The 27180-nt window shown below is 42.1% G+C and overlaps 1 protein-coding gene across 1 annotated transcript in view; it reads left to right on the plus strand.

The window, feature by feature from the left end:
* The window catches only part of astn1 (astrotactin 1), a 208475-nt gene that overhangs the window by 18968 nt on the left and 162327 nt on the right, over positions 1–27180 (plus strand). The window contains exon 4 of the mRNA XM_076293301.1: positions 20996–21183. Coding sequence (XP_076149416.1) covers positions 20996–21183 — 188 coding nt within the window. The remainder of the gene's footprint in view (positions 1–20995; positions 21184–27180) is intronic.

Below are 27180 nucleotides of genomic sequence, written 5' to 3' on the forward strand. Positions count from 1 at the left end.
TAAATAAAGTCAGGGGTTAACAGTCAAAACGTAGCCTTTGTTTTACGTCGGGCCGCGGGCCGGGTTCGGGCAGATAATTCATGTTGATGTGTCGGGTTACATCGGGTCCGGGCTTTAAAAGCCACGGGCCGGGCCGGGTCGGGTCGGGTTGTAATTTTCAGGCCCGTTGAGAACTCTATAAATGGTATGCATTCCAATTAGGAGTTACATTTACCCATCTACCGTATATTTCTGAGAAGGACAACTCGTCTTCAGTAGTCATTTCCTTGTTTGACTTATTTCTGACAGACTCACATTTCTGGTTGGTCTCTGGTTGGTCTCAAACAATGATGAGTCCATGTATCGGGAGGAAGTAATGCGGCAGTGTCATGGTGTGGAGCTAAACACACTAAAAATTGTAAAGATACATTTTAGAATGTAGAAAGAAACCCTCCACTTTGCCTCCACTATAAATACATGGTGCCACTGACAGGACAACAGAGACTTTCAAATTCCTGGGCACCATTATTCAGATCTACTGCAGTTATGAAGAAGGCCCAGCAGCACATATTATGTCCTCTGTCACCTCAAGGCATTTAGGTTGCCTGAAACACTGTTGTACACTACCATGCCATAGTCTATCATTACACCCTCCATCTTCACTCTAATGGACACTTTCATAGCTTCTTTCCTCAGTCCACATGTTGACGGATATTGTTCTCTTTCATCAAGTGGTACAGATGATCTTGACCTGGAAAATGTGAGTGGACAGAGTGAATGATTTGTCTTGTGCTCAGCTGGTCATCTTTGTATGTCCCCGTTTTCAGTCATTTTCCTTGGCCTTTGTGTACAGTACATGGCCCAGGCCTCAGACAGTGTGATATCAATACAGTGTGACTATACACCATCAAGGTCATGGTTAATTATCCTTTGTTATGTGAATAGCTCATGGAGGAGCATATTATTATAGGGCACAAGACACAGTCCACTGTCAGTAAGGCAGTGAGTTGTCATACTGATGCAGTGATGTGTATTTACCTCTGTGTGACTGACTATTCAGATTGGAGTTTGGCAAAGTTATAGAGTTTGGAGTCAGCAGAATTGTTGTAAATCTGTCCCTTAGACAGAAAGAGTTGATGGCATAAAAATAGAGAGAGAGAGAGGGAAAGAGAGAGAGAGAGAGAGAGAGAGAGAGAGAGAAAGAGTGAATTTGTGTGGCATTCAACAGGAAAACTTTTGAGTGACACCTTGCTAGGGTGCATTGGGAGTGACCCTATTTAATGCCATAGCCGAGACTGTGCTGCCCTCTCTATCACTTTTCAGAGGATCACTCATTTCTTTCTCTGTCTCTCTTCCCCCTCACTCACTCCCTCTCTCCTCCACTCACTCCCTCTCTCCTCCACTCACTCCCTCTCTCCTCCACTCACTCCCTCTCTCTGTCCCTCTCTTTAGTTTTCTGTCTCGGGCTGAAATGTGCTCATTTAAGACCTCTCCTGACCGCTCGGCTCATCCCCCTGCCTCGCTGATCCTGCAGTCCCTCTAAAGGACATAGGTCTATCTTTTACACACTCCCCATTTTCCTCTACCCCCACCCCCCAAACACCCCCCCCCTACCACACACACACGCATACACACACACACACACACACACACTCACTCACCTTTTCCATTTCCATCTCCGTCCACTTAAGCCACTTCGAAGGCTGACAAAAGAAATGTTCTATGTGGGATTCACATTTTTCTGCCACCCGCTGCAGTGCCGCTCATTGGGAAAGGGGGGGGGGTAATGAGCTAATGCCACGAGGGCACTTGTCTGGCTGTGCTGGGGACCATGATAGCTGTGAGAGTGTCTGCAAGCTCACCACACTACATCTACTCAGGTGTGGCCCCTTGAAAAAAACAAAAAACCTAGAACACGTATGTAATGGCGGTAATTGTATGGCTCTGTTTATTAGCGTGTGACATAGCAGTATATAATGACTCTTTAGAAAAATCACTCTTTTGTCTTTTGAATACAAATCAAAGGTCATATATTGATTGTTAACAGCACGCTCAAACTGTTAGGTTTGTGGATCTTTACTTACATCTATCTAACTGGGTGGTACATTTCCGTTGGCAGAATTTTGTGCTCAACAGTTTTCCTCTTATCCTTTCCAATCAAAATCCCAAGACACGTTTTTCAAATGAAATGGCAAGATAAGTTATTGAAGGAATCCAATTGCATTTAATGAAGGTGCCGGCTAGTATCCAGGTTTTTCTGCATAATTGGAAGGTTACCATGAACAACCATGCATTAGTATACTGCATCACACTGGCAGTGGGTGGAATACATTTTAAAAGTCGATCTGGGAGCATCAGACGAAATGTACGGAAAGACCTTTTTATTTAATGGAGCAGAACATATTGATTCATATGCAACGCGGCCTATTGACATAGTTGGTTGTTGCCCTTTTCTGTCCATTTCCCTTATGCTATCTGCTTTGTATAGATGATATAGAAATACCCTATCATCATGTCATAAAATGTAAATGATCATTGAGTCAGACTTAAATGTCTATAAACCTGGGCTGCTTGCATATTTTATGCAACCATCTGTAATCATTTGTTCCTGCCAGTAACAGGTTCAGCTTCACATTTCACAAAGGATGGGGAAATGTAAAGTGAAACAGTTTAAATGGAAGTGATCCGGTGTATCTTTAAAACATTTGAATGGTGAAAGCAAACAATTAAAAAACATTTGTAGAATAATGCAATTCCACTCTCGTGTGCAGTGTGCATCTCTAATCAGCTCAGTTAAAATTAATCTTGCTAGAGTACCAACAGCAACTCTGATATCGTTTATTGAAAAAAAAAAAACATGTGTTAGTTTGCATAATCTTTTTAAAGAGAATGCATTAAATGGAAAGAGCAGAATTCTCCAATGTGGTGTGAAGAACAAAGGGGACCTCCTATTTTGATTTGTATTGATGTTTGTGTGTAAATGATAGCAGTTAGGTCACTCTGCCTGTTATTTTGCCCATCAAAGGAGGTTGTTCTCTCAGAGGGAAATTTCCCGAGAAACGTGCTGAAGCCCCCAACAGCCGTCTCTCATTAGTGTCCTTTCCGCCTCGACTGAACTCTATGTGCCGTCTCTTCTTCTCTTCTCTCTGCTCCTGCATGCACGGATACTCTGACTCGATCTCGCAGCGGGAGTGTGATATGGATCCGTTTGGTCCCACAGCGAACCGTCGTCGTTGCACGACAGGCTTCCTCTCTGCCCTGTGCCTGCACCTTATGTCGATGACTCAGTTAACATATTCCCCATGAGCTTGTGCTGGAGGTGTGCTTGCTGGTGTCACCTTGACCATCAACCTTCAATGCTTTTCTACATCCAGCAGAGACACCCAACGATTTCAAACAGTATGTGGGATGTTGTATAAATGCAGGAATCACACCTCCCCTCATGTAGCCGTAGGTTGTCAATGTCTAAATGTATTTGTTTTTTAAAAGGTAGAATATTGTCTGTTCAAAGCTCTTTCATCTGCACTACACATTGGTTGTTGTACCTTCCTTTACATTAGGCACTTGACAGAGACTTTTTATCCAAATTGACTTTTTAACTAATGTGCAATTCAATGGTTAATAGAGGAAAACCTCTAAACAGAATACATTCGCCTAACACTAGATAATGTTGTACGACTTCTTACAGTAGAGGGCTCACACACATACACACCACTGCACACACACATACACAACCACAGACACACACACACACACAGTCCAGTGAGATGCTGAACTAGTCTGTCAGATGCCTTCCCGACTAATTGTCCTAGAAAGGCCTCAGCTCTAAGTGATTGTGACCTGACATTTGGCCCTCGTTGCTTAAGGTAGAGGTAATAGCAGAAAGAAGCTTTTAGATGCTTTAGATGGTTCCTGTGAAAAGCAGACAATTACTTGTTGAAACTCTGCATATTTTTCAGAGAGCTGATGAGAAAAAAAAACTCTTTGTTGCCTAAAGGACATGTCACATCTGTAGTATGGTTAGCCTTCCTTTGATCTTCTCCTGTTCACGGTGTTATTTGAGAAGCCATGAATACATCATGTCTATCCTGCACCTTTTCGTCTGAAACAGCAGGTAACAGAAAAATTGCATGCGTCCTGAGCTTGTAGGAATTTGATGGCTTAAGAGTTTTCCGGGAATACTTGCACATACATATTTAACATGAGAACCACTGTGGTGGGTTTCTCCATTCTGGACCTGGCTTTTATGTTGTTGCTTTATGCGATGCAACGTTTTGAAGAAAGGGCATGTTGCCCTCGATTGAATGAGACTGTATGGACAGTGTAGACATGCGCGTCGTCTTGGAAACATGTCTGTTTGACCAATGCCATCTGGTCTGAGTGGGGGTTTTGTAAGTCCAACATATTCTTTAAGCACATTATGCAAGAGAAGATATGATTTTGAATTCAAACACAACCTTGTATTTGGATTTTATTTTTGAGCCTCTGTATAACTTTTACTGATTAAAATGTTACCCTTTGAACACAGAGTGCTCCTAAAGAACCTAAGAAGTTAATTTGTAGAATTATTCCCAGGTGGAGCTTATCGCCTCACACCTTTTTGTCAAGCAATTTTGTGTCACGTTCCCTGGCCAGGGTACAGATTTTTCTGACATGTTGCTCGCTAATCAACAAACGCCTCACTGCTTTCCAAGTGGCATTTTTAAAGGTGTTTATTATAGGCCAACTGCTGCTTTTGCATTGCTGCCAAAGTTTGAGTGCCGCTTGGTAATGCCTCAGTAAAGCACTAGGCAGGAGGGGAAGTGCTTTATTATGTTTTGTCTTGAAAGGTAGCGACTTCAAGCTGTGAGCAGTAATAAATGTGGGTCAGAGTGTAGCCTCTTGGTCCATATCCCCAGGAAATTGTTTCCTCAGCCATTGGGGTATTGTTGTCATGGTCTCGATACAATCAGGTAAAAGGTTTTGTTTATTTTTGGTCACGTATGAGCTCCTCACTAAGCTTAGGGACTCTTTTTGACTAGGAATGCTTAGGTGACTGACAGACTTGTCACATCTTGTCCTAATTTAGCTAGATATACTATATACCCAAGGGAGCTGGTTTATCAGAAAAAAATATTCAAATCTCTCAGCACATCTTGCATCTGTATTGGATGGCAGCCATTTTGGCGAAGGAATATCACAATTAAGGTAATACATTGAAAAACTATCAGGCATAGTTGGCATTTAATTCTGTTTTGAGGAAATAGCTTCATGCTGTTGGGTAAAATGCCCTCTAAATGTAGCAAACCAAGTGGGAACAGGAGAAAGAAGGCGGTTTATTATTAAAGAAAACATTATTTCCCTGAGTTAAAGAGACAGATGCACATATATCCCTGTAGCTATATAAGAAGACCAAGCAGGTTTGTGATTTCCCAATGGTGTGGTACTGGTGCATTTTATTGGCTTTGCAGTGTATTTTGATGCTGCCAGGGCATCTCAAAGCCCTGGTCTACTTAAGCCACCAGCTGAAAACCGATGCTTGGCAGGGGGCTTCATCGGCCTGCTCCCTGAGAGGTTTAACACGACTGCTCGCATGGAAGAATGAAACGTTGCATTCAGAAGAGAGCTACATTAAGATACATGGCCATAAGCGTGTTGGCTAGCCATGTAGAGAACTCCGTCTCACTAACCACAGAGAGGGGCATCAACTCTGAAGATAAGCTAAGTTAGACTCCCATTAGAGAGCCTGGAGCTTAGGCTGTGCGTCACCTTTTTCTTCTTCTTCTGTTTGAATTATTACTGTTCCCCTGTCGCTGGAGTTGTATGTTAGCGACGGTTGGTGTCGTACATCAGCGGCTCCCTCTGCATATATTTAAATTTACCATCAGGTGCCCTGCCATCATGGGGCAGAGACTTGGCAGGGGCTTGGCGCTCAGCTAGAAGGTTAAACCCATAATCGTAGATCACCGGACATTAGGCCATTACGCTCCCAATGTCCCAGCGCTCGTCAGGCAGGCTGCGTGGAAGAGAAAAAAGCCATGCCGTAGAGTGGGTCAGACATCATCACTTACACTGTGGCTTTTTTTCAGAGGCGGTGTGGTGTGTGTGTTGGGGTGTGTGTTGGGGTGTGTGTGTGTGGGTGGGTGGGGGTGGGGTAGGTGTGTGTGTGTGTGTGTGTGTGTGTGTGTGGGGGGGGGGTTGCGTTGCTCCTTTCATGAATATTTAAACTACTATGTTGCACTTGGAGCCGCATGCCTTCTATATTCTGATACAATATCCCACTTAAAAGCCCTTTGTAACCTACATTTTGAGAGCAGGGAATGTGTTAAGAACTGCTATCGTCTCCCTTTATGAGAGTCCTCACCACCACCCACCCACCCACCCCAACAACCGGCACTGACACTCACACACACACACACACACACACACACACACACACACACACACACGCTGTATGACAGACCTCCCCGCTGTCACTCTTATCATTAGATTTAAGAAAGCAAACACTCTTTCGGTGGCCATATGCGGCGACAGATGTCATCCTGCTGCCCCCGAGGAGGAAGACGGATGACCTGTCTGTGCTACTGAGGCTGAGAGATTGTGGTTTGGTGTGGGGTGAGGGTGTGTGTGTGTGTGTGGGGGGGGGGCATTTGCATTCTCTGCATGCCCTTCATCCAAGATTCATTCATCGCCGGAATGTTCCGGAGTCTCAGACGCATGCACCTGTCATAGGGCCCCCCTTCGGTTAGCTGTGCTGAGGAGAAAAAAGGGGCCTGCACAGGGTTGTCTTTGCAATTACGAATGTGGCAGATGTATCAGAGAATTTATTTTCAGGATTTGTTTCAAAAATGCAAAATGGTGCTTGTTGTGCCTCCCTCTGACAGCACACAAAGCTGTTTCTCCCACGGCTAGCACATTAATATAAATGTATTTTCCCTACCGGTTCTGGTACAAAGGTACAGACATTCTTTGGAGCGTTTTGTCATACATGAACCTCTGCTCATCCATCTTCTTATGTATGAATCATAACTTTGATGGTAAATCCAACATACTTTGTTCTAGCCGCAGGCTAGCGCTTCTGACAAACTAATTGCTGACAGAAGCAGTTAGACATATTGACAAGACAAGTCATGAACTCTTTGAGTAACACAACGTGGATTGTGCATTCATCCCTAAGCAGTTTACTTATCAACCCTAAATTGTCTGTCCTGATATCATAAGAAAACCCACAGAGTATAGTCCACATAAAGTACTATAAGCCATCCCTGTAAAATGCTTGTCATGTGTAGGGGTGACATGGCAACTCTGTAATAGATAGTTATTTATGAATGAATGTCACTTGAAAATGTCACTTGAAAATGCCTAGGAACATCTCACACTGATTAGGGTATATGGTAATACACAAGAATATGTTTGACATGCATAACTGCAGTACCCTCTTTAACATGCTAGCATGGTAATCACACAGGACATCTTTTATTTATGACTGTTGTCCATCATTAATGCACAAAAGAAAAACAGCCTGCAAAGCTGGTTTAAAAAGTTATGGTTTAATTACTCTTTCAAAGAAAATGTTACACGATCACACAAACAGGTGGCTAAAATGAAAGTTCAGTTTAGTCAGAACTGGTACAAGACCAGCCACTCATGGAGGGGCTTAGCAATATGACTCCCTTGGTGCAGTGCAGATCTATATTTTAAGACGTTATAATTAATTCTAATTTTATTATGTGAGTCATCTCTGAAAGACATTTCCTCCGCCCGCCTGCCGTTGGAGCGAGCGGGGCTCTGGAGGAAGACTGCAAGACGAGGCTCCATCAATAATACAGGAAACAGGACTAATCTCATCTGCTCATGTGACATTAGATTCTCTCTTGTGGGCTGTCCTCAAGGAGCAATAGCGCAATCAAAATCAATACTGCCACTTCCACTACTACTACTACTACTACTACTACTACTACAATTAATACTATTACAACTAGCAATGACGCTGATAGTAATGACAATAATAATAACCATCATCATCATCATCATCTAGTGTGTGTATTGAGAGATATGCCTTTTAGAGCAGTGGTTCTCAAATGGGGGTACGGGAAATTTTAAAATATACATATATTTATATATGTATATTTTTTAAATATATATATATATATATATATATATATATATATATATATATATATATATATATAATATGTTTTAAGTCTTTTTTTCTCAACTAAAAATGCTTTGCGCTGGTTAGGGGGTACTTGGCTGAAAAAATATTTCACAGGGGGTACATCACTGAAAAAAGGTTGAGAACCACTGTTTTAGAGCATTATCTACTGAGTAAGAATGTGATGTTCCATGTCATGTGTTTCCACCTATGAAATGGAACAATGTGTTCTTACAGTGTACAAGTGCTCCTGTACCCAGACCAGAAAATGGCATATAAAAGCTTTGCTACCCTCATCCCTGATAGCAGGACAAGGGTTTTGTAATCATGTCTCTCTCTCTCTCTCTCTCTCTCTCTCTCTCTCTCTCTCTCTCTCTCTCTCTGTGTGTGTGTGTGTGTGTGTGTCTCCAGTCTCCACTCACATCACTTAAGAACTACTTGTCTGATTTCCTTCACATTTTCACACAAGGTAGATGATCATCCAAATCAGCATTCGGATGCAGAAAGTGGGGTTTCATATTCTTTACTGACCAATTATGGGGCTGACGGTCTGCAGTCACTTAACTGCTCTTCTTGCCATTCAAATTCAAAGGCATTTCTGTTATTGTCAGTTCAAAATGTCAGACTGGTTTTGTTAATAAAAGTCATTAATCACCATCACATCACATCACATCACACATCAGTGACACTGAAGAAATCCAGAGTTTTGTGTAGGTAGAGTGTGATTATGGTATACGTGTATGAGATTACATGAAAGTAAAGTCTTTGAGACATGGTGCACTGTGGCTCTGCTGTGTGTGCAGTGCGGGTCAGTTCACCATTCCTTTCCCTCATGTAAACTCTCTCAAGTAGAACAGGGTACACTTTCAATTTCCTTAATATTAGAGTGTCACAGTTGGACAAATTTAATCTTGGACTAATCTAAAGTCTCATTTGGAATGAATTGCCCTCCGCTTAGTCAGGGCATGTGAATGATTTCAGACTTTCTTAATAGCAATTTATCATCAAGAGGAGGCTATTCCACTGCTCTGAATTTATTCTTACTTTTAAGCTAATATAAAACAATTATTAGGTAGGGGAGGATGTTGCATACTGAGTCAGTGGAAGAAAGAAAAAAATAGTAGCTACAATTTAAAAAACTTTTTTAGTTTGATGATTCAGTTGATAGTTGTTCAGTTTACTTTGTTCTTCATGGGTAATTGTCATGTTACTGAGGAACTGAGGAGTCATACTGTCTCTAAACAGGATTTTGCAAAAGCTACTGGCCCAGTTTCCATACAACTTAGTGGAAAGACGAAACCTGGGCAAGGAAGAGCCATTTCCATATTGGAGCAGATCCAATCCCTAGGGTGAAGCCACACATTTAGTTTCACTATTGCTAATGTTGAAACAGGGTCTGTGCATCTAGTTACTGAAGCCACACATTTAGTCTCACTATTGCTAATGTTGAAACAGGGTCTGTGCATCTAGTTACTGAAGCCACACATTTAGTCTCACTATTGCTAATGTTGAAACAGGGTCTGTGCATCTAGTTAAGTTTATTTCAGTAGGTAGAATGGTGAAAAGCTGTTGATCTGGTAACTGTCATACCCAGGTAATCTCAATACACAAATATGAAATCGGTGTTTCTACCTTGGTCCAATGATTTTTTAAGGTACTTTCTTTGTGACCATGCTCACACTGGACAGTGTTTCAGTGTTTCTTGTCACGTTTTACTGTAATTGGACATTTATGTACAGTAGTTGTTTTACCCAGCGTTGCCAAAAATAGGGATGAAAAATCAATACTGTGATATTGTGACGTTTCTGCTAATTATGTCATCATAACGCTAAATCCTACATTTTTTGTCAACTTCAGCCAGTTAAAACTACTGCAATTACAGCAGGCTTGTGCAAAATTCCAGAATTGAATTGAAACTGGCTCTTTAATTCCAATTCTATTCTTGAATTTCACTTGCATTTCAATTGAGGTAGCAAACAGGAAGCAGAATTGCAATTCGAATTGTGCACAACCCTGAATTACAGTAATTTAGCTAACAAGATAATCACTACTCTCCACCACCTATCTCCATGTCTGAGGCTGACTACGCTCTTTGTTATATATAGTTTCATCTCACTTGACAAATCTTTAAAACGGACACTAGTATATAAATAAATGATTCCTCCTTTTTGCCCTTTTAGGTGTATTTCTGGGGTACAGGAGATGAGGGTCAGCAGAGGTTTTGGTCATTACCGGTATTCATTTTATTTTTGGTGGAAAAGTAGCAGGGATCTCTGTGTGTATGTATGTGCGTGTGTCGTGTGTTTGTGTTTGTATGTGTGTGTGTGTGTGTGTGTGTGTGTGTGTGTGTGTGTGTGTGTGTGTGTGTGTGTGCGTGCGTGTGTGTGTGTGGGTGATCGTGCAAAAGGGGGAGTAAACAGGAGGATATAAACACACAGGGAGATCGGGCATGTTTTTATTTTGAAAAGCAGAGCAGAACAACAACATGTGAACATGTTTGCAGATACACAAGAATCATGGAGACAGGATTTTTGGAGTTGCTGAATAAATTAGAAAAACAAAACAAAACAAAACAAAACAAAACAAACAATCCACACAGCAGTAGTTAGGAGAGAGTGCATTGGGCACACAAGTGTGAAGCCATCGCCAGACTAGGTTAAGCAGATGCATAGTGGCCAGCAGCCGTGAAGGACCCGTGACTGAATCATAACTATGCTGAAACGTGATGTAACAGCATGCCCTCTGGTTTAATATTGGTCAACAATATGCAGTAAATGTTTTAACTTTTTAATACTGGGTTGAGTCTAACCGTCAAATTTTTGCTCAAACTTCCTTCCTGGGTAGGGCAGACAAACACAGTGGTTATGACTATTTAACCTCTGAATCACTTTGCCCACTATCATAGAAGGCAAAATAGTGTTGTTTGGTGTGTGTGTGCTACAGTGTAGTTTTTAGCAGGCGTACTGTAGCTCTCAGATATGACTTTATTGCCTGAGCTACACAAGCTAGTGGTGGGTTAATTTAGGTATAGCGAGGCGTGGCACTAAGATGAGCTGGAGGAGCCATATGTGTGATATGAGTACATTGGTTCTGCCATTAATCCAGCCATCAAACATGCTTCAGCAGGGGGCATTGAGACCTCCTGGGGACATCATTTGGGTATGTCCTTGAAATCTCTACCCAAGACAAATAAGTAGATTCTGTAAAGCTGCTTGCGGATCAAGCTTATGCGTCTCGCGCACGCACCCACGCACGCATGCACGCACACAGACACACACACACACACACACACACACACCTCTACCTCTCTGTGGTAGGACTAATTACATTAGTTTTTACTTGTAATTTATTATCAAGAATGTCTCACAACTCATAACCATGCTTTACACACACACACACACACACACACACACACACACACACACACACACACACACACTACCTGCACTCTTCATCAAGATGCTAACAGAAGTACCTCTCTCTCTCTCTCAGGCAAGTGTCCTGTGTGTGTGTGTGTGTGTGTGTGTGTGTTGTTCAGCACAAGGTGCCCCGTCGGGCTGCCGAGCTGGCCGCTGGCCGATTAGCAATGCAGATGTGTCTTAATTGAACCAGTGGCCCACTGCGTGGCCAGGCGGGGGACGGTGGATAAGCAGACCGCCCGCCTCCGCCTCTCCTCCGCCTCTCCTCCATCACCTAGCTAGAGCCGTGTGGATATGAGGCTGGAGCCCCACAAGCAGAGTGGCCGCTAGGCAGCAGAGCCTTCACTGCCCCCCTCCCGTCTCTCATGGTGGGGTAAACAGATCAGGGTCCGGATATGAATGAGGTCTTATGCAGGTCTCCATTTGTTTCAGATGAGTTAATGAAGCCATCTAATATACTTAATTCTCCATTTCTGCACCCCTTAATCATACAATTACATCCAGTAGATATGATATCTTTGGGATCTGTGATCATTTGCATGCTATACATAGCTATGGGTTTTGGGATGTTTTGGCTTTGGGCGAATTGCATTTGTATTTTCAGTTTTGTTGCTATTGAGGGTTATTGATTAGGTAATGATTGTGCATGATTTACATGCCATCAACTGGAGAAGAACCTCTGACCATGTTGTGTTCACCAATCAAAACTGACAAAGGTCATGTATCCCGTGAGATTAATGGTAATGAGGCATGATGTATTTATCATGCCACAATTTGGCAGACTCTACTGTGTCAACTAATATGCGGGAGAGAAAGAGACTGCATGTCTGCGTACACTATTCTATGTTATGGTGACATTTTGCACTAGCAAGTTTACAATGAGCACAACAAATGGTTAACTGCCGTAATGTCATATTAAAGAAATGGGATAACAGAGTTTTCCTTTGGGAGTTCAGTTGCTTCAAACAGCTGGAGTATTTGCATAATTTATAGTCAACTTGCTTGTGAGGTAGATCAACTTTAATCAGCCCTCACATGCGGAGTCTGCTACCTGAATGCTCAAGAAACAGGAAAAAAATGCATCACTTGCAGTACTTTGTCAGTACTGGAGTTGTGCATCCATATTTCTGTCAGAATAATTTGTTTTGCTCTGCACCGCTGTTGTCAAGGGAGACTCAAGCCTGTTCCTTTTTTTCTGATTCATTTGCAAGATTAATACAGAAAATGACCTGCGACTGTAATAGTGGTAATACATTTTGGTTTTGGTGCTGTCGTTAGGGTTGCAAATGTCTGTTTCTCTCCCACCCTTCCTGTTGCATGTGATGTATAGCACAAATAAAAGCCGCTGAGGAATATCCTTCAGCAGTGCGGTCTGTTGCCATCTTTGTGGAAAGAGTCATTGGAATTGCCGTGGGTCTGTGTCAGACGCAGCTCCATTTTGTAAATGTCATAGATGGGTTTTTTTTGTTCTCACAGTATGTGGTGGCGCTGCTCCTAACCAGACCACCTCCCCATCTTCTGTTGCCCCCGCAGTTATTTATATGCAACTGGTTAGATAGCTACAGAGGGTGGCAATGACAGCCGCCAGTGGCCAATGTCACAGCATTTTTGCTCAAATAAACAAAAAAAGTTTTAGCTATTTTTTTTAAATCTCCCACTGCTGTCAAAGATTTCATTTCATTGGCATGGCACTATTTTTGATTATGAATTGTATGCGGTAGAGTCTTCAGAGGTCGGGAATCTCGAACTTCACAGTCCTCCATCTTTTCAAGCGGGGAATGTTGCTACGTGTGTTGTGCTGTGCAGCTCTCCTTAATCAGAGCCACAATAAACAGGAGATCTGAACCAGATAAATATAGAGGAAGACCTCACGAGCTCAGGAAGGCCTTGGGGAGTGCCGGCTGATATCAGATGTCACTAGAACATAAAACGGGATTCAATAAAGAGCCATGCGTTAAGTGAGCAGGAAGCCCTCATTAGAAGCACTGCGGAAGCAAGAAAGGGGGAAATAATAAGGAAACGGAAAGAAGATGGGGAGCTAATGGCTGTTCTTCAGAGTGACAAGTCATGCAAGGTCTCTAAAGCCAGCATGCCATGCTGCCTATGGCCTGAGGTTCTCTCACTCTGAATATGTCTTTTTTTAAAATCATGAAAGCATTCAAAATGAACACTCTGCATGCATTTGCATGAAGACATTTTTGGACATTTAACTTGGTAAAATGGTATGGTTATATTATGCTGACATGTACAGGGTTGACATTCTTTAATTAGTGTTTGGAATGATATGCAGATTCCATTGGACTGTATTGGAATGATATGCAGATTGGGTCTGCTCATGTCATGCCAGATAAATAGATCTTTATTAACTGAGCTGGGTATTGGAATTGCACATTCATTTTAGATATTTTCCATGTGCATTTTTCCTTGGAAGTAATTATTATGTTACAGTGCAATGTATGATTAGTGATATGGTGTAGTTCAAGCAACTGCAATGTATAACTGCATTATGTGCATTTTTCCATGGAAGTGATTATTATGTTATAGTGTAATGTATGATTAGTGATATGGTGTAGTTCAAGCAACTGCAATGTATAACTGCATTATGGTTTTAATTGTCTTGATGGGAGAAATGCCATGACATATTTGTCATACCATTTAAGAAACATTACTGCCACCATCATCATCATCATCATCACAGTCATCAGCATCAGCACCAGCATAAAAGGATTTAACAGGATTGTTAACATGATTTGTTTTGTATGAAAAGTGCCCTGATATGAAACGGCAAATACCAACTCAAAGGTCTGTCATACTAGAGAGGGAAGTTCTTTTGAACATCATTTGGTGAAGATTATTTCAGTTAATTTCCCCATCAGCTGGCCAGTGGCGACGTCGGCACTGTGCAACAAAAGACTGATGCGTGTACGGCTGTGCCCTGACTCCTTTTGCCTCAGCTCCACCACCGCTGCTGATGCTCCTGCCACCACCATCGCTCCCCAAAGCCTTTCTGGGTTGATCCTGGGCTATTGTTAGACGCCAGCGATGGCCAAGGGCCTCGTCCGGAAAAAAAAAAAGAGCATTGTCCATGACACCTCCAGGCCTCTCCTCTGCCCACGTGGGACTCTGCTTTTAAAGAGTCAGGAGCTGGAGTTGATCCCCCAAGGAAGGGAATCTCACAAGGGGCCATTGTGGGAGTCGTGCTAAAGCTATATAAGCCCGGAGCTGTGTAGGGCTTATTTTAACAACCTCGCCAGGGTCCCAGGCCTGATAAGATGAGAAGGGGAACTTTTAATTGGTGATCGTGTTGATTGCAGCTGTCCGAGCAGATGAATATTAACGCCGTGCTGATGACAGCGGTAAGTGCTTAAGCATGTACCAACCAGGTAGATCTGCCGAGCGGAGCCTGACACAGGGGCACCTTAAAGAAATGGTTATGAAACCCGGTCACGAAAAAGCCCTTAGGTGCTCATAATGGGCTTTCGACAGAGCAAGTGCTTAGCAATTCCCCCTTTCCTACTGGGATTACCAAGTCAAAGGCTATTTTTTTTATTGCAGCTGCATTTCATAGCTTTTGTCTGTCAAAAGTGAATAATTTTACATGTCGTTGCTTTTTAGATAATCCAGCTGCGATTCTGTCTGTTTCCCAAACGGGCACGGTCAGCTGTGTATGACCAATGGAAAATTCTCACACGTTCCAAAGAGAACCCTGCTGTGGTTTGTCTCTGTGCTACAGGCTTTTTAGCGAAAGCTAAATTCATAGTTGCCCCCTCTGTGTGTCTGTGATAAGATCCAGTGATTATACACAGTATATTGTAGCCTACAGTTTTGACAAGGATATGTTTGGCTGTAGTACAAAGTATGACAAGGCATATAACACAACCTTAGATGTGGCATTTGGGGAGACATTTTAATGTGGATATGGAATAAGGAAGCCATTAATACTTACATGACTCTGTAAGTGATGTCTTGCCACCTTCCTCCAGATCTAACCACCACAGGATTCCATAATGTGATCCCTATAAATACTCTTCTTTAGTCTGCACAGTCTAACTTCTACCTTATCCTGCTGCAGCACCCATAGGGTGAAGGATCTCAGAGTGACAGGTCATAGTGAAAAGTCCTGAGGACTGGCAGAGTTAGCTTGCCTGGGCGCTAAGCTGTGCTCACTTAGCACTGTGTATTAGTTAGCTTCCAGTCCCAGGGACGAAGAGAATCCATCACTATAGACTTTTGGCACAATTAGACAAGCATGCTTCGCTGATATTGAGGTCCTGGGTTGACCATGATGAAATGCTCCTTTGGTACAGAAAGCATTTGTTTCTGAAATGGCACACGATAAGAGTGACTGAAACTTACATATCCATGTTCATATTTGACCTGACCAGCTCTAAGATTGTTTCCGTACATAAGACAGGCAGAACATTAAAATCTAATAAACTTGCTTTTTCCTCTTGGGCTGGATGTTGTAGGTGTTATGGTTTTAAGTGTGTGCGTGCGTGAGTGTGTGCGTGTGTGCATATGTGTGTATGTGTATCCGTGTATGTTCTCAGTAGTAGATGTTAAGCAGTATGGCATGCGAGTGAATATCTTGCGCCTACTGAGCTGCAGTACACAGCTCTACACACGCACTTCCCACTGGACGGTTCACACAGAACGCTCATCCTTCCAGCTAATCAGAGGTGTCCAGCTTGCACGCTACAGTCCTTTAGGCTCCCTTTGACACATGCAGATGCAAATACAATTGTACATATACATAATCATGCTCTATGTTTTCTGTGTTATTACGTGCACATACATGTATATTCCGCCATATATCAGTGCACCAAATGTCCACACATTTTTTTTTATGTTGCATGTAAATCATGCAAAAGTGGCTCACTTTGAAGAACATTGCAAGGTAATGAGCTTTAGAGAATGTTGATCAAATGATGTTTTCATGTGCTCACCTTTTCACACACCCTTTGGTTTTTCAAAGTCAAAGAACAACCCCCAAACTCCTGTGAAAAAATTGGCAGCCAGGAGAGTGTTTAGCATTGACCTGAGGAAACCACCTGTGATCCCTAAACCTTAACCTTGAAGTTTCTCCACTGATGTCCTCAAGGCTTAAGCCTGCACCTAATCATCCAACATGAAATATTAAACACGGCTTTAAAACTTTAACAAATTACCATTTGCTTGCCATCGCAGCCAATACTATAAGTGTTAGATCACTCTTTAAAACAGGTGTGACTTTGATTGATTGCTTAGGTTTTATCTCTATTCATGAGGAAAATTGGTGCAGGCAGTTGAAATATACCTTGAAACAAGCCTTTGGACATGGGATTGCATTTCGTCTGCCAATTACCGTACTCTCAAACAGTGAGCAGTCAGCTTTTGTTGGACTGTGTCAGTGGCATTTGCCACCATTAAGTTGTTTTTATGTTTCTCCGTCAGACAATTCATGGATTTATACAGATTCACATTTGAAAATGTGCTCATATTTTCATATTTTTGTTTGATTTTTAAACCATTTCCGTCTTTATCACTGAAATACCTGTTAGCATACCCGCAAACACTGACAGGGCGTGACAGTGCATATTAATGCAAATGTGCTTGCATTCTTATGAAGCTCATCTAAAACAGTGCCATTAGGCTTTTGTCAGTATTAATTTATAATTAGTATACAAAAATGACAAATTATGAACTTGCCAAAATTAGAAGAAATGTTGTATTTTGCATACAGATTTACAAGTTCCAGAGAAAAGCACTGATGTGAAATGGCACCCTCATGTATCAGTCTGATCCAGTAATTTTGCCCATTCTGCACTGCAGGCATTTTAACGAATTGCATCACCACATACTTTCAGACATATTATGAAACTTCAATGTTGACTTTCAGATGCAGGGGGATTTGAGGGGTTCGGCTTTTTTCTGACGGCAGAAATTTATATTTGAGCTTCCTCCCTCCCTCCCTCCCAGGGAGCCCAGATTCAGAGAGAGAGGGGGGATAGGAGTTAGGGTAGATGTGTTGGTGGGTGTGCGCGTGTGTGAGGGGGGCAGCTCTCCACACTGCATCAGGATGTGAGCGGAATAGAACCAGATTTTCCATTTCTCTCACTTTCCCCGTTTTTCTCCCATTCTATGTTTGCTCCGGCTCCAGTATTTTCAGACGGATCGTTCCGGAGGACTGCAGCGTGGGCAGTCTGAAGACAAAAGGTCAAACGCACACGCTGTTTATGTACAGTGTGATGAACCGAGGCGTTGGGTGGCGAGCCGTGAAAAAAGAGGGCGAAAAAAAAACAAACGAGTTGATCTAAGGTCAAGATTAATACCAGCTATAGGAGCTTTCCTCAGTGGTTTACATAACTAATTAAATATGTTATGTACTTACAGTATGTACTAGTTAGAACATTATAGAGCTTGTTAGGTGAAGGACCACTAATGCAGTCACAGTTATTCAGTTACCACAGGTCAGATGGTATCCAGTTGTGTTTTACACAACCCATTTCATATTGACAACTTTCCAAGATAATGATTTTAGTGTCACACATGGCCACACCATGGTTTACATTTTTGTACATGCTCAGTACTTTGCCTATTTCTAATTAAAAGAATGAATTTATATCAGTGAGTAGGCTACAACTAGATTGTGCAAGTCTGTTTTAAACTCTAGGGAAACATTGCATTCTATTCAGGCTTTGTCCTCAAATTGTAATGCAAAGGCTTGAGTTCATTTATTTATTTATCTCGGCTATTTTGGAAGTGTGTGTTTGAGATCACAGTATGGGAGGGTAAAACAGCAGCCTGACAAACATGCTGACTTGGAGTTAGAGCATGGTGTGACATCTGCTAAGAGTGCCAATTAGAGGTCTAGAAAGTGTGATGGATACACACCCTCACCCACAAGCACACGCACTCGCTTCATACCCTCCAAACAGGCAGACTTTACACATGTCCTACTTTCCAGAATAATGCATCTCAAACTGAGAGACTAGCGGTTTGAGAGAACACACAGTCCACAGAAGGACAGTCTCTTGGTTTTAGCATCAGCATAATGCTGCTTAAATGATTTAAGTTCCTCTTATTATTTTGGCTGGCCTCAGGCTAACAAAGGGAGGGTTTCTGTGTTCTTTTAGAGGTTTCTTTTTATTTGCAGTATCTGGAAAATCCTGTTTAATCTGAGTATTCTCCTCTGACTACAACCACGATGTTTCATTATTTTTACTCTAATACAGCAGGAACTTTTCTGCTCTTTAGACAGTGGATATTAACTGATTGTTTGGGCTGTTCAAGCCTAAATTTAATTTACTTGTTTGATGATAAGAATTCATTATTATTATGCCTGCCTTGATAAGAAAGCAAGGCCTAAATGTGATATTTTTTAAAAGAAAAAGAAAAATCTGCAAGAAATATGCTACCAAAAGTGTGAGTATAGTAAACTAGCACTGTCAGATCTAAGAACAGCTGCTATTATTTAAGCTAAAATAGTTACACTCGTGCAATTCTCTGTGTGTTCTCCCATTAATAAAACTGTCATTCTGAAGTAGACCCAAGGGACTCTGCGAAATGTGTGCTGTCACATTAGTCAAGAGAATTTACATGTTGTTTAGAGCACAAAACGCTACTTAATTCTTCTGGAAGTGTTGCTTGCCTCATTTTGACACAGTGTTGGATGCACATAAATGACTGAGGCCTACTTGATTTTAATATTGTGCAAATATGCTGTGAGTGTGGAATACAATGTATTTTCTGCATATAGTATTTACTGTTGTACTCGAGGACATCAGGCTTCACAAGCACTATGTGGCTGGCAACTAACCTTTTGAGCTTTTGAACTGAACTGGTGTGGGAACATACCAGCTTAGATGTCTATTTGCTGGGTGCATCGTTCCTCATCATCATCAATTATGGCCCTAGATGAATTGACATTTTGACATTTCAGGCATTTTCATTACCCGGTTACAAATGCTTCTCTCTCTTTGCGACCTGTTAATGCTTTCTGTGTGCACAATCATGTTTTATTTGTAGGTTGTCTACAGGCTCAAAGTTCCTTTTTAAAGGCTTATGTGAAATGATCTGGATCCCAAGTGAATAGCTCATTATCCATGGCCTGCACACACCTTGTAGCCTGGCAACTATGGTACACTATTTTGTATTTTTCTCTATGTTTCCACCTTTCCAAATTTGCCCAAATTTACACCTTAATAGTGTATCAGCATGGAACTGTGTATCTGTCGAATAGAATGTGGGAATGAGGTGCATTTGAGCATCTTAACAAAACTCCACCTATGAAAATATTCAGCTGAAGATGAACAACAGCCTATGCATTTGCATAGCACTGCATGCTGCTGCTAAGAGGGGATCCAGGATCATGTTTTCCCTTAATGCTGTCTGATGTGTCGCTGTCTAAGCTTGTCAGTCTCTTATCTGATTCCCACAGTGTCATAATAGACAGTAATTTGCAGCTTTCAGACTTCGGTTATATAGAAAGTAAAGCAGAGACGCTTCTTTCAGTTTAACCAAAATCTGAACAAGCCCTGAGGCCTACAAGGTCATCAGAAATAAATAAAAGCAAATACTTTGAGAAGTACTTTTCAAATGTATTGCTTGAGAGAAGGTTGAGTGTTTATTTTGTTTGTTTATTTTGTGTTTTGTGCGCATTATTGGAAAAATGGAGCGTGGCAACATTTATGTTTGAAGCCTTTGTGCTTTTCATCTAATTTTTTATTATTTGTTGTCAGGATTCACTGCTGCTTTTAGATAGCAGGTGGGCGGAGATATCTGCATTAATATGCACTGTCACGCCCTGTCAGTGTTTGCGGGTATGCTAACAGGTATCTCAGCGATGGTATGGAAAGGAAATGGTTTAAAAATCAAACAAAAATATGAAAATATGAGCATTCATTTAGACCTATATTCAGACTGATGGCCCCAGAGAGCTGAGCAAATCGGACATTTGTACTTTTCAGACAGCAGAGGACATTGTAGTGCATTAATACAATAGTATTAGGTAATAAAACACTGTCAGCCTTGTTGCTAATGGTCTGAATTACCATAAACTATGTAGGCAAAAGTATTAGGATGCCTGCCATTACACTAACAGAACTCAATGACTTTCCATTCCAGTGGGGCAGCTGTGGCCTACTGGTTAGCACTTCGGACCTGTAACCGGAGGGTTGCCGGTTCGAACCCCGACCAGTAGGCATGGCTGAAGTGCCCTTGAGCAAGGCACCTAACCCCTCACTGCTCGCCGAGCGCCGCTGTTGATGCAGGCAGCTCACTGCGCCGGGATTAGTGTGTGCTTCACCTCACTGTGTGTACACTGTGTGCTATGTGTGTTTCACTAATTCACGGATTGGGATAAATGCAGAGACCAAATTTCCCTCACGGGATCAAAAGAGTATATATACTTATATATACTTATACATTCTAAATCCGTAGGTACTGTATTAACATGGATTGGTTATCTGCTTTTCTTTCACAGAGATTTCTGGTAACTCGGAGGACATTCCTCTGGTGCGATGGCGACAGCAGTGGCTGGAGAACGGCACTCTGCTCTTCCACATCCACCACCAGGACGGCAGTCAGAACCTCCCGGGCCTGGCCACCACAGATGACCCTGCCAGCGAGGCGGCCGAAGAGGAGCTCCGCATCCTGCACATCTCTGTCATGGTACGGCCAGTATTCTCCTTTCTAGTCCATCACAGCGTAGGTCAGTCTGCCAGTTGAGGATCCATAGAGAATGGCAAAAAAAACACATGGACAGAAATGGAGGCCATGAGTAAGAGATATGATGATGGGAAGGTCTATGGCTTTCAAGGTGATGGGCAGGGGTGAGAAAATGCCATGTGAACTCAATACATTTTTCAGAATGCATGGTAGAGTTAAAGGAAGTGTTTTTTCCCCCAGAAGATAAGGACAAATGCCAGTAATTTCACCCTCAGGTTCAGTCCTTTTGTTGGTCAGTGAATTTGACAAGCAGGTCACTGAAATTGCTTAGAATTGCCATGGCATGGTGGTCAGAAGTAGTTTGTCTATTATCTGTGGGCTACCTGGTTACACTGAGAGCCTTATTTCACCCAGAAAATGAGTCCCTTTTAGCTTGAGCTGGGTTTTTTTGGTCATGAGCTGTCCCCCGTCTGATGGCTCAGTAACAGCAGAAGATTATGGGAGTCCTATCTGAAGCTTGAGCAAACACAGAGCCTGACAGTGATATCCTCACAAAGGAGACAGTTATTAGTATTCTAAAGAGGGGAAAACACGCAGAGAATGAGCATATGACACCGCCTTATTCAATAGAGGCGTCTGGAATCAAATCATATTTCTTTTCCCAAGTGTGGAGACAGGCGCACCACAAGGGCCGGGCGCTATTTGACACCTCCAAACATGGATTAACACATCTGATGTCGCGCTCTTGTTTGTCAAGACACTGCATGGCCCCGAGTCTCTGAGAGCATATTCATGCATTAAGGTATTATTTGAAGTATTAAAAGCATACAGTTTATTTGATATGTTGGCTTAATTCAATCCTGCAGTGCGAGGAATGCACAAACCACTAGCAAGTAAGATGTGCTGTTTTCTTTGAGTACACTAGTGCTGAAAGGAAATGCTTTCTCCAGCTTTGCCCTCCCCTGTGACTTTGCACTTTAAGGTTATTTCTCAGTGACACTGTATACCTCTCCAAACTGAAACAGTTTCTGCAGATCGAAGTCAGATGCATCTCACAGGAAAAGTATATTGCCGATATAGATGCTGTTCAGTTTATTTGCCCTTTCTCATGCCTCTTGCTCTTTGCTGAGTTAACTGCCTTGCTATTTAAAGGCACATATTTTCAAATTACACCATGATTGATCATTTCTATTTGCGAGTTCTGAATAATGTACTTCAAACATCTTATATGGCTCCTTTGTGCCTCTTGAATATCAAGCAATTTAATGACCTTGAGTTTTTCACAGCATGTTGTACTTGAAAAGTTCAGTTGTGCACTTTGTCAAAGTGTGGATGTATTATTTTTAGGAAAGTGCTTTCACATACGCAATGCACTTCCCTCTCTTCTCTCCTCTAAATGCAGTTTTAATTCCTACCTAAGGCTTCTTCTCCACTGTAGCTTGAACATTATTTCTCATTTTTATAAATTGCTTTGAATAAAAGCATCTGCTAAATGAATAAATGTTAATGCAAAAATGTAAAGTTCCAGCATTTGTTAGCTGAATCTCTGCATCTTAGTCATAGTTGCATTCTTGTTGCCATGTGTTTACCTTGCATCTCTGAGACGCGCCACCAGGCTGGTCGTGATGTCCCTCGCGAGGAGATTAACTCTGGGGAAGGGACAGCCAGCCGTAGCGACAGATGGCAACAGCGCTGCGCTCTGCCCCTGCTGTAGCCGCGGCGTCGACTGAAGGGTGGCCTCCTAAATCCAAAACCCCCCCCTCTCCGATCCCACACCCGCCCAACCGCCCGCTATCCTATCACCTCAAAGCCATCGCGCCCCGCGAGAGATCGTCCACCTAGGGCCTCTCGCCCTCAAAGACACCTGTCACCGGTCCATTTCTATCATGCAGTGCAGCGCTCACACGGCAGGCACGGGTGCAGCCAAGGCTTGAGTCACACGTCTTCATTCTCCACACTGTGGCACATCAGGGCTGGGTCAATGCCAGGCCGCCGGACCCTGCGTCCAGACAGCGGGAGCGTTTGGGATGGGGGGGACGGGGATTGAAGGGGGTAGTGGATGAGCACAGTCTCAGTGTGGCTAGAGGAAATGTCAACTGTGAACTGTGGCATGACCTCCACTGACATGCTTCTTTCCCGCACTTGTTCTTTCCTTGTGCCTGGTGTTCCAGGAAGGTATGAAATTGTTACAGATAGTGAGGTCTTTCTGTCTCAAATCAGACACAATCCAAGAAAATGGTTGCCGCACCGTCTCAAATTTTGCTCATAGTTTGTCTACATAATGTTCCCAAAACTAAGACCTGTAAAATGTTTTTGTTAAATGCCGATATTTGTATATATTTCACTCTTGATTTTTCATCATATTTACACTCTCAAAAATGCCTTATCTTGCAGGCCATGTTTGGTAATTATTATCTTAAAGAGTGCTATTACAGCCTGCTCAGACTTTGTCGGTTGGAAGACAAGCATTTTCTCAGCATGACTAGGCCATTAAAAGTTTGTATTGCATGCCTGTTGATTTTATGTAAAGCCCAAGATTTAGTGCAAAACAATTGATATTGATTGCATCAATTAGTATTTGTCTGCAAATACAATACCGGTACTTTAAACGAGTCATTATTGGTTAAATTTTGCATGGATGGGAAAGAGTTAATGTGCCAATACTTGAGGTCTCTACAACAAATGCACATGAAGATATTAATGATAAAACAGGGTGTTTTTTTGGTTATTCTTATAGGACTAAAATGGTCAGAACACTGAAGTCTATGCCCCATGTCAAATCATTCAGTATACAAAGTACCAATGTTGTACCACATTTCATTCATAGATAATACACTTAGTTAATGGCATTGTATACCTCTGCTTTTTCTTGAGGTAAAACAGTGATGTTAACTCTATCTTCATTGTACACTAAATACCTTGAGCCACTTCCACATAGATTTCCATGTGCCTATTAGCTATCTCTCATCCCACATAGTGTATGTATGTACTGTATGTGTGTATACTACCCCCAGATGGGTAAATGCAGCGGACATATTTCCTATAGGAAACTAATACCATTTTAGTCCTTTGAAAATCAATCATAAACTTCTAGTTTTATCCTTAATATTTTCATGTTCATTCATTGTATGTGGAGAGCTCAATATTGGAACAACATTCATGAAATAGTGTATTTAAAGAAAAAAATATTTTTTTTGTTATCAAATGGGTACAAACACAATGACACTCTTAATGTCACTCTTTCTGCACTTTTTTCCAAATGTAGGTCGTAATAGAAAATCAATAAGAACTTCTAATGGTTCAGTCACACTGAGAGCATGTTTATGTCCTACAAAGTTAGGCTGGCTATGAACTAGATGTACCGCAGAGCGGTACAAAATATGACCGCCGCCCAGTCCTGCACATTTTTTCCACAAAAAGAAATCACACTGAAAGGCCTATATGATTCTAACCGTCTCACTAAATTGCATTATCCACACTCAATTCTCACTGGTATCTGCTAGACAACAAGTACCAAAACATTATTAGTTCATAGATTTCACATGTAAAATTCATTTTATACAACCCCACCTCCATCTTGCCTGTTCATAATTCTGAGAAATTCTTGATTGTTTGTGTTATGTTTATGTTATGTGTGTGTGTGTGTGTGTGTGTGTGTGTGTGTGTGTGTGTGTGTGTGTGTGTGTGTGTGTGTGTGTGTGTGTGTGTGTGTGTGCGTGCTTGTGTGTGTGCCTGCGTATGTGCCTGTGCATGCAAGCGCACATATGTCTACTGTGTGAGTATGTGTCATACGTATGATTACTGTGAATGTATGTGTGTGTGTGTGTGTGTATCTGTTTGTGCACATGTGTGCACATGAAATGGGTTAACATGACCCCTGGAGGCAAACATACGGAAAAAAATGGTCATCCTAGGCCCTATAGTTCTCAAGATATTCACAGAGAACTGTGTCTGCCCTACCCTCCTTTTGGGGGGTCCAGTCCAGCGGGGGGGCTACAGATCAAAACGAAAAATGACGGTTCCATGTTATCCATGTGGGGGTACATGCCCACCAAGTTTTGTGTACCCCGGTCTTTCAGTGTCCCGGGAATCCTTGTTGGTGTACGTCACTAAATGTACACATAAATTATTTTATTGTAAGGCCCCCCATGAACGAAAGTACACAAAACTTGGCATGCATTCGGAGGGTGTCATAATGATCCTACACTTTTAATTTCGTGCAGTTTTGACCTTGTCAGCCAGAGATATTGTAATGAAAACACCTAATTTTTTGCTTTTTAATTTTTAACTAGGTGGCGCTATATATGAAATAAGTGGTAATGGGATGGGTTGACATGCCCCCTTAAGACCAACATACATAAAAAAGGTGGACCTCCTAGGCCCTACGGTTCTCGAGATATTCACAGAAAACTGTCTCCGGCCACCTACAGGCCAGTTGGTGTATAGTAACATAAATTAATTTATTGTGTGGCCCCCCATGAACGGAATTCCACGAAACTTGCGTGCATTTAGAGGGTGTCATAATGATCCTACACTTCCAATTTCGTGCAGTTTTGACTATGTTAGGTCACAGATACCTGCGATTACAACACCTCATTTTTACTTTTTTGTGTTTAACTAGGTGGCGCTATACATGAAATGAGTGGTTATTGAATGGGTTGACATGGCCTCTTGAGATCAACATACCAAAAAAAAAAGGTCCTCCTAAACCCTACGGTTTTCGAGATATTCACAGAAAACTGTGTCTGCCCTACCCTCCTTTCGGGGGGTCCAGTCCAGCGGGGGGGCTACAGATCAAAACGAAAAACGATGGTTCCATGCTATCCATGTGGGGTTACATGCCCACCAAGTTTCGTGTACCCCGGTCTTTCAGTGTCCCGGGACTCATTGACGGAAATTTGGGCATGCGAAAAAAAAAAAAAAAAAAAGAAAGAAAAACTAAAAAATATGACTAAACCTATATGACCGCCGCTTTGCAGGTTTGATCGCACAGATGAAAACAAAAAGCCCCCAGGTCTCCTGTGCCTCCACCGCTACCCGCATCCTCGACTCACTAGCCTCGGGCTACTTGTGTGTTTTCTACTAAACTTTCACAGAGCTACAAAAGCCTTCATCAGCCTTTCACCTGGTGACTTTTAGAGTGAGCTGTTTCTCCTTGCTATGTTTATTTGTAACATGCAGTCATCAGCTACTCTCAACTCGCATGGATAGAGCTCTTTCGTTGACCTGGTGGCTTAACCCCTTTTCTGACACTTGAATTGTCTGCCAAATGCCCTTGCTGTGTGCTTCTGTTGTTATTATGAGCGGATAGAAGTGATAGTTCTCTGTATTAGTGCCGCTAAGCATACAGTACAAAATGTAGTCTACTGTATGCATATATGCTCTAAGTTCCAGTCATATCTTGCCCTTCAAAATTCTGTCATACCTCACATGATATGATATGATATGATATGAAGAGTGAATGTTTTCTAAAGACGGATGTCACAGACATTCACATTCACGGACATTCACTGTTCGCATTCACTAAGTCTTACCCAAAATGGCTTTTGTCTGCCCAAAATGGCTGCTGTCCTGCTTCAGTGTGTACTTTCCCCCCACGTGTTGCCTTTCAGGGTTACCATTTAACTGACTTTGGCCCAACATGTAGCTGAGATACTGGTACTCTCACCCCTGGAAGCTTGTTACAATTGTTTGCCAATAAGTTTGGAATTATCATCAATACAAATCTCGCAAAAAGGTCAGAGGATTATGATAAGCTTCACAGAATGAAACCTGGAGTCGCATTGGTCTCTAGGATATTCGTTATAAGTGTGGTAAGAGTCACTGGTCAGCTCCTACTGACCCCAGCTACTCACAAACACACTGCACAGCCAGTCTCGTGGCTACCACTGGTGTTTGTGCATGTTTCGCGATAATAAGAGTTGTGTGATGTGTTTCTCCGAGGTAGGCAGTATAATCTTCTCCCTGGATTAATGTATCACAGTCTTCGTTGGGTTGAGC

This window comes from Alosa pseudoharengus, unplaced genomic scaffold (genome assembly GCF_046254945.1).
Source record: "Alosa pseudoharengus isolate Yale_2024_CS ecotype anadromous, Long Island Sound unplaced genomic scaffold, YU_APseudo_1.1 YU_APseudo_1.1_scf_2, whole genome shotgun sequence".
Lineage (NCBI taxonomy): Eukaryota > Metazoa > Chordata > Actinopteri > Clupeiformes > Clupeidae > Alosa > Alosa pseudoharengus.